The 9,168-nt window shown below is 46.5% G+C and overlaps 1 protein-coding gene across 1 annotated transcript; it reads left to right on the forward strand.

The window, feature by feature from the left end:
- The first annotated feature begins 4,962 nt into the window (after positions 1-4,962).
- Positions 4,963-8,811, forward strand: LOC115262101 (uncharacterized). Its single transcript, XM_029864095.2, has one exon. The coding sequence runs from the start codon at positions 6,991-6,993 to the stop codon at positions 8,335-8,337; it is 1,347 nt and encodes a 448-aa protein (XP_029719955.2). The 5' UTR covers positions 4,963-6,990; the 3' UTR covers positions 8,338-8,811.
- Positions 8,812-9,168: the final 357 nt, after the last annotated feature.

A 9,168-nucleotide genomic window follows, 5' to 3' on the forward strand; every position in this document is an offset into this window, starting at 1 on the left:
GCAGCCTGCACGCTGTTTAGTATTGAAACTGACCTATTTTCCATGCAAATCTGTCATCTTTTCAGGGTCGAGCTTCATTCCTTGGCAATGTGACCTCCCTCTACGCAGTTCCTGCAGAGTTTGATACTATCGGATCCTTTGCACTCCTACGACTTGTGACCTTGCTCGAAGCACCCGAAGAAGCACGCATCTAGAGGCTCGTAGATGCTGAGCGTCACTCTGACCAGCCAACTGTGATCTTAACGATTGCGACTGCCTCGTTACTTTGCCCTACTGGGAGCTTATCCATCTCGTTTGTCGGGTGAAGATCACTGCGTCCAGATTTTAGAACTATTGTGACATACCCTTTTGCTGTGAGGTACGCATGTTTTTCACTGAGATTCCTTGGTATCGACTGAACTCAAGACCATCTATTATTGATTAATAGAGATCCTGAGTTACCGTATACCACCCCCCCCCCCTCCCCCCATTTTGGCGAGACTAGCTTTATAAAGCCAACCAGCAACCACGTCCTTGGCTATGGTGAGCCCGGTACCTGACAAGCCTTTTCGCAAGCGGTTTGATGCACGTGCTGTTTAAGGGCGGCTGCGTCACCGCCGTCAGGTCTCTAACCTCTACCTTCTCGCTCAGCTTTGTTATGATATCGCCTTCTGCATCGCCTCCTACTACAGAATCATAACAATCATAACCATTTCTTCAAAACTGCTGCGTCGGATGCTTTTTCCATCCGAGCCCATCAACGAGAGCAGATTTCCGGTCCTCATAACCCTAGTTATTAGGGCCTAGTACGTCGGCGTACTTTGTCGCCTCGGTCACTTTTATCGCTTGTGGACATACTTAGCTTTGTCCTCATCTTCTTTTGGTCACTTGTCCTCATCGTAATCCAAGAAGTTTTGTACCCCTGGCTCGGCTGATTACTGGCCTTCTGTGGAGTGTTGTGGGCTCATCCTTGCCCTGATACCTCCCCCCCCCCCTTACGCGTTTTGCATTCGGCATCCCGAGCAAAGTCTGATAGCAAATTGAAAACTAATTTTGACGTTGTGATATTGCAAATTTTGATAACTCAGATTGTTGTCGTTTTGGTCGTTTTAACCGTTAAACCATCAAAAATGAGAGCAGAAAATGTTCCTGTGACAGCGAATTGAAAACAATTCCTGCTATCGATGATAGCAAATTGATAACTGTTTTTGTTATCAGCGCAAGAAAAAAGAAAAATCGTTTAATGTAGAGTTTTTCGGCTGATATAAAATCATGAATGCAATAATACAATTGCACTAATAATATATCCCTAGAATTACTTTACATAGTTTACTAAAAGATTTAAAACTATTCTAACACTTAATGTTAACATTAATTTAGAATGATAGCAAACCGAAAACATAATTTGAAATCGAATTAGGTAAAGATAAACTGATATCAAGAGGGCCCATAAAGCCGAGGCGGTAAACGCACGGGTATTCAGCATGACCATGCTGAGGATAACGGGTTCGATTCCCGGTCGGTCCAGGATCTTTTCGTAAAGGAAATTTCCTTAACTTCCTTGGGCATAGAGTATCTTCGTGCCTGCCACACGATATACACATGCAAAATGGTCATTGGCAGAGGAAGCTCTCAGTTAATAACTGTGGAAGTGCTCATAGAACACTAAGCTGAGAAGCAGGCTTTGTCCCAGTGAGGACGTTACGCCAAGAAGAGAGAGAGAGAAACTGATATCAAAATGTGATATCAATTTGTTGCTGAATACAAATCATGTTTTCGATTTGCTGTAATTTTGTTGTTGGACTTTGCTCGAGATGGATGCCTGGCTATCGCACTGACAAACACCTTCATCTCGGATGGCCTGCCGTCTTCCGCTTGACGTTTCTTGTTTGTACCTAGCTGATTGTTTTGGTGGACTTTGCCTCCGTGTATCGTCCACGACTTGAAAGTCGTATTCCTTCTTGGCCAGAGCCACCAACTGGCGCAGTGCCCCCCCAAGAAACGTAATTAACTGAATAACAGTTACTGAAGCTAAAGTTTGCATAAGAGGGGTTTGGCTTGAAAATGGCTCTTCCAGTCTTGACAAAACTCAAATACAGCTATTTAATCTTGTCCGACGTTTCGGTCTCATTTAGGACCTTCTTCAGAGACCGAAACATCGGACAAGATTAAATAGCTGTCCGCTCATGTTTGAGAGTAATGTTGCTTCATGACTGTAGAACCATTCTTTTAACCGCTTGCCATCTCTGCCAATACAGTAGTCGCCAGTCATCCTAGTGGTAGATTTCAAGTCCCCTAAGTAACAAAACTAGCTGAATAATAGTTTCTTAAGCTAAAGTTCGCTTATGAGTAATTTGTTCCACTCTTGTGCAACGAAAATGTTTGTTGTGCAGATTCTCTGACAACCAGATTTGACCCATACGGCAAACCTGACGAGTTAGGTGTTCCCCTGGAGCCGACCAACTGAAACCTGAGGTAGAGGCAAATTTTTGCCATATTATTATTGAAATCCTGTTCCGGAAACCCAAGAAACGCCCTGATACGCATTGAAACGTTCCTAAAAGCTCACCTGAAAGATCCTGAAAGCCACTGAAACGCATCTGAAACCTCTCTGAAGCGTCTTCTTATCTTTTGGAACACCCTCAAACGCCTTGAAACGTCCCTAAAAGCCTACCTGAAACATCCTGGAACCCCTTGAAGTCCCTGATACCTCTTTAATCGCCTCAAAACCCTCCCTGAAACGCCTTATTACCCCTGTAAACGTTTCTGTGACGTCCCTTAAAGCTCACCTTAAACATCATGGATCCCCCTGAAACTCTTACTTACCTTACCGATCAGGCTAAGGCCGGGGTGGCCTCTGCTGTGCATAGTAGACGTCTTCATTCCACTCGGTCCATGGCTGTTTGTCTCCAGTTCCGCACTCTTCGTAGGGTCCACAGATCGTCCTCCACTAGGTCGACCCACCTAGCACGCTTCGCTCTTCGACTTCTTGTACCGGTCGGATGACTCTCGAGAACCATTTTAGTCGGGTAGCTATCCGACATCCTGATGACGTGACCCGCCCACCGTAGCCTCCCGATTTTCGCGGTATGGACGATGGTTGGTTCTCTCAGCAGCTGTTGCAGCTCGTGGTTCATTCGTTTTCTCCAAGTCCCGTCTTCCATCTGCACTCCGCAGTAGATGGTACGCAACACCTTCCGTTCGCAAACTCCAAGGGCGCGTTGGTCCTCTGCACGTAGGGTTCTTGTTTCGTGCCCATAGAGGACGACCGATCTAATCAGCGAAACGCTCCTTAAAGCTACCTGAAACATCATGAAACCCCCTGAAATCTTTTGAAACACCAACCCCCCACCCCCCAAATCTCCTCTGAAACCTCCATGAAAAGTCCTTCTTGGAAATGTTTTAGCAAAATATGCATATGAAAACTATTGTATTGCATTTCTTGTTCGTACCGTACATTTTCAACGCCGTCGGTACAAAAAAGCGAAATCAATTAAGTATTTCTTCAGAAGAATAGTTAATCATAACCCCGTCGTTACCAAGCAACTTCTATTCTTCCTTACGTCGTGATTCATGTTGTTATCGTCCCCCCATCAATGTGCGAACAATTTATTATCTCAAACTAAATTCACGAATCGCATCGCAATAAATCCGACACCCTCCGCTCTGCATTCTCATTCAACCAGCAATCAGATGACTAACACTCCGAAATGCAATAAAATCCCAACCCTGCTCACGAAATGGCACCACCACCGCAGCGCGCCATTCCAGCTAGCCGTGTCAGTCGGTATGGAGTATGTGCCCCAAGGCAACGACGACGGCCGCCGTTGCCGAATCCAAAGTCGTCTCAAAACTCAAACCCACCCAAAATTCGTAACAAATCTCAACTTGCGATGCCTCGCTAACTCCGCGACGGACACTGACTCCGGCTGCTGCTGCATCACGCGAAACGAACGAAACCCCACAGAAGAAGAGACATAGGGTCCCGTCGGCTGATGTGGCTGCTGGCTGGCTGGCTGGCTGCAAGGCATAGACACTCCATCCGAGATCCGAAGTCAGTCGAGGAGGAAAAAAACAGCGGAGCCCATGAACGAACTAACGCGGTTCACACATTCCTCCATGCGTGACGTCACAACGAGGAGAGTTGCTCCGGCATGAATCACACACCTCTCGAAGGCCTCGAATGCGACTCGACTTGACGGAATCGGTCCGCGGCGGGGTGTATCGCGGATTGGTAGCGCTTACATTTTCATCGCACAGAGAAAACATCGAACACGGTGTGGTTACCAAAACGGATGGCGGTGCATCGGGGCAAGGTGTCACCAATACCACGCCAATGCACCTGGGTTTTCTCACGCGCTCGTGGATTGGATATGAGGTGGGAGAGCGAGATCGCGGAGAGAACCAGTTGGATAAACATCGGGAAAAGTATCCGCGAGTGGACAATGGCTGCAAAACCGGTTGGTTGGTGGTGCACCGTGCTCCTACACACAGGGTTGTCGAGTTTTTTTTTTCGTCTGAGAGAATGAGAGGGAGCGAATAGATAAATTTTTGCGTGTGGAGCGCGAGCGAGAGAAATGTTTGGATATGTATCTTGACTGAGGGATGTTACTAATACCGATGCGAAGGATGTTGCGTGACGATTAGGGTGCACGGGGAAGGTACCTGAGGTGTCAAAGCAAAATGGTATTTTGTGGGGTTTTGCGGTAAATGATGAATGGCAACGAGAAGTTTGAGGGCTTCAATAGCGATTTGACCAAAGTTAACTGAGTTTTCCAAGCAGCATATCATTGACGGTTGAAGTCAATTTGGAAATTTCCCTAATGGGAAACCCAATTATTCCCTTTCTCACGTACATTCTTCGACTGCGTGGTGGTGTTAGTGCAACTTGGTTGCACAAATTTGGTAGCCGCGCTCGTAACATTTTCTCTTTCTCGGAGCGGAGCAAGTCTGGTTTTCGGATTTTCGATGGTTTTGCTGGCTCTGTTGGCTTGATGGCCGTGATGGAGTGGTCTTCCTACTCAGTATGCGTTTGTATTGTGATCCGAAATGAATTGAAACCAGGTTCGTCCGCGCTGCCGTCGACGGGATTTTTTCTTCTATGAGTGGTGTGTCTCAGCAAAAAGCAAAAGTTAGCATCTTTTTTTTCCTCAACAAGGAGCCAGGGAATTAACTCTACACTCATGAAGAGTAACGAACGGTGCAAACGGCGTTCAGGTTTCGCGGTTTCGTGCTACCAGTGAATCGTGCGTGAGCGGTGAATTGATTCACACGGTTTCGGGAAGACACGGTGCTAGAGACGACTGAAGTCAAGTTTTTTTTCCTTGAATTTCGGAGGACCAGGTTAAGAAAGGCAGAAGAAATATCGGGAAGAAGAAGCAGACAGCAGAAGTAGCAGCAGCAGCAGTGGATGAAGAGAAGTCTGGTTTCTCTCGCTCCCGCACTCAGTTTTGGAAGTGTTTTTTCGCTTCCTTCTCCCGACTGAAGCAGAAAATATGTGTATTTTACGTTGATTTTTTTCGTTGATGCGCCCTTACACGAAAGAGCCTGGCTGGGCCTACCAAGGGGCAAAGTGTTCGAATGAATGGAGATTTTCAACTGAAGAATTCAAAGTGCTACTTTGCTCTTTCTCCGGATGGTGCGTTTGGGGCACCCTGCCTCTCCGTAGATGTTGATCGCTCGAGGTGCAAATGATTTATGAGGAGGAACGAGCGAAAGGAATTAGCCACAGCGAAGAATGGTCTAACGAGAATTTTAGAGTGATTTTCCCGTGCACAAGCCACAGCACGCAGCAACTTCGGTTCTCGAGTTTCTCTTCTTTTTTTTTCGGGGAATGTTGGTGAACGTGTGAGTGAACGCATAATTTGTGTATTTTCGCGTTGATGACGAAAGAAGAAAAATGAAAAATCGTCGTCTTTGATCAATTTTCCACATATTGTGTGTCGTTTCGAGACGAGAAGTATTTTTGTTATTGTTGTTGTAATTTGAAGGAGCCGAGGAAAAGCGGATAGGCAAGAAAAGAGCAAGCGGGAGAGAAAGAGTGTGCGAGCGAGCAGGAGTGCGCTCACTGTGGTTTCCGAATAGTTCGATAATTGAGAGGAAGAAGAAGAAAGTGCAGCTGTAAGAAAACGACGTGAAGTGGAGAAGTAGCAAAAACGTATACACAAGCATCGTTTGTTAGAAGAAAACCAGAGGCTCCTTGAGAAGGAAGAAAAAAATGTAAATGAACAATCAATATCTTGTACGTTCAAGTCAGGAAGTGGCTGACTTTTCTGACACAGTGAGTGAGCCGAAGGGAAAATTACGACCATTTCGGTTTATTATGACCGTATGTACTAAGTGAGCTTGTGGGGAGTGTATTACGGGGGCGCTTCCCTGTCTGAATGGGAAAGGAATTATGAGGATTATTCATTAATCATGAAGACAAGCAGATAAATGTGAAAAGGACAGCAGCCGGGTGTTTGAACCCTGCGAGTGAGTGAGTGCAACTTCGGAATGGGAAGCAAGAATCGACGGTGAAGTGTTGAAAATCGGTCGCGACCAAAATATACCGATCGTCGGCCGCAGAGACAGCTAAACGACATACGAAGGAGGCAAAGAAACAAGCCAGGGAACAAACAAATACAGACAATGTAAGCGGCTAATGGCGCTGCTTCTTAACTTTATGTGGTCTGCGTTTCTGGATTCGTTGTCGCCGTCGTCTTGAGCGTGTTCAACACCCCGAGCTCCTTGACTGGCACGACACAGAAGACACGGTCAACCAGTCCCAAAACCGAATCGAACCAAAGGCAGCAGCTACAGAGAAAACCGACGGAACACGGGAGAGAGCAAGATGAAGAAAAAGTGATACGTTATAGTGGTTTGACGATAATTTAAATAAAATAAAGATTCAAACAATTGACGGGAAGATTTGGAGAGGAAGCAGACGGCTATATTTTATACTTAACCAAATTCGAAACGAGGAGGAGAAAAGAGCGAGTGGTTTCCAGATAGGAATACCATGCAAACAAGATGAACAAATTCAGCAGAAAGAAGAGTAAAGGTGACGTCACCGAGGTGAATCGTCACCATCAAAGGCGACCGACAGCCACCAACAGTATAACCACAAAACGACGAAAATATCGACTACTGAACACACGGCTAAAGCTGCTACCGAGCATCAGGACGACCTCCTATCTAACGCTAGGCCTGATAGTATGCCTTCAGCTGTTGATGATGTCCACCGTACTACACTGTGCCAAAACGTTCTACATGCACTGGAACACGACAAACAGTATATTCCGGATCGACAACACAGATCACATCATCGACGTCAACAAAGGCAACTCGGCGTTCGAGTACGATCAAGTCCATATCATCTGTCCGGTCTACGAACCGGGCACGTTCGACAACGAGACAGAGAAGTACATCATCTACAATGTATCGAAGGTGGAGTACGAGACGTGCAGGATCACGAATCATGATCCACGCATTATCGCGATCTGCGATAAACCGAACAAGCTGATGTTCTTCACTATCACATTCCGGCCATTTACACCGCAACCCGGTGGTTTAGAGTTCCTACCAGGGAATGACTACTATTTTATCTCTACTTCGTCCAAGGACGACCTCCACCGGAGGATAGGTGGTCGATGCTCCACCAACAACATGAAAGTAGTATTCAAGGTATGCTGTGCCGACGAGCAGCACCAGCATCCGAATGTTACGTCTAGTAATAACAATATTCCTTCGTCGACGGCGATCGACGGTGGCAGTTCGCCTAATGGCAACAGTGCAGTCAGTGGTAGCAGTGGTGTCTCGGTCAACACCAACGCCAGTGGCGCCTCGATGGATAGTTTCGATCCGTCGACGAGGTTACTTCCGTCCTCGACGGTCAACAGCAGCCAGGGCAACATCGTGCAGAGCACGGTCAACTGGCCGGTGTGGAATGGCGGCCAACAGCGGCCAGTTCCGTCGACCCCATCGGTCAACAACGGTGGCAACGGTCGCCACCAGCATCACTACACCCCATCGCCTCCGCGGACGGCCATCAACAACTACAACAACTACGGCGGCAACAGCGGAAGCGGCTCTGGTGCTCATAGTAATAGTAATAATTATAACATTAACAATCCACCGTCCAATGCACATCAGAACAATAAGCCGACGAAGAAGACGAACGAGTACGACAAACACCCGAACGAGGTCGTCAAGAACGAGGAACTCACCTACAACAACGGTGCCGCCACGAGGACCACCGCCAGTTCCCGAGGTTTGCTAGGATTAGTACTTTTAGCGGTCTGTTCGCATCTGCTGCTCTCCGGTAGCAGTAGACTCCGCGCGACAGGGTTGCCAAATGCGTTGCCATTGACGAGATAGCACGTAAGCCGATTCCTAACACGATGCTAATCATGACACACTTGAACACACCCACACACACATTTGTAATACGAGAGACTCTTGAATCCAGATTTTTTTTTTTGTAAGAAAAATACAATTCGCTTGCACCGGAGGGATCACCGTTGCTCCCTCGTGGCGAAACAGCAACGATACTTGTAAAACAAGGCGCAGAGAGTCATCGAGATCGTAAGTTATATCCTTGTTCGTACAGATAAACAAAAAAAAAACAGAAAAAAAAACAAAGTGGAAACAAATATCTGATAGTCCTTATATAGTGTGTAGTAGTGAGTGATATTAATTTAAAAAGAGACAAACCAAGCAAAAAAACAAGAAAAAAGCAAACAGCAAGGAAAATCACACATTTTTATTAGAAGGTAAACCGAAGACTGAGAGATTTGACCCGCTGGAGCATGTTTAAGAGAGAAACCGAGAAATAAAACGAAAAAGTTCAGAGATGCAATGACTAAGAACCGTACACAAAAAATCCAAAAAAAAACACGTCTCGTCTACTATCGCTGGACCGGCTGGCTGCCCGAGTCGCCGGTTCAGCATTCTTCATCCCGAACAGCCAGAAATTCGCTCAGAATCCCCTCAGTTCCTTCTCCCAATGGTACCGGATCCAGTGCTGGACGGTGCCGGTATTTCCGCTTTGTTCCGTTGCTGTTTCCAATTTGGCACTGTGTTGTGGTCATCATTGATGCTTAGGGTTAGGTTAAGAAGCCGGGATGAGGGAGTTTTGCAATTAGCATTGCACTTGGGTTTGGTGGTCGAGTCGGATTAAAATTTTTCGGTTTGCAATCCGAAGAATGA

The sequence above is a fragment of the Aedes albopictus genome, chromosome 2 (genome assembly GCF_035046485.1).
Source record: "Aedes albopictus strain Foshan chromosome 2, AalbF5, whole genome shotgun sequence".
Lineage (NCBI taxonomy): Eukaryota > Metazoa > Arthropoda > Insecta > Diptera > Culicidae > Aedes > Aedes albopictus.

Excerpts from the sequence above, each read along its gene's own strand:
- LOC115262101 (XM_029864095.2), top strand. The coding sequence starts at position 6,991 with ATGAACAAATTCAGCAGAAAGAAGAGTAAAGGTGACGTCACCGAGGTG.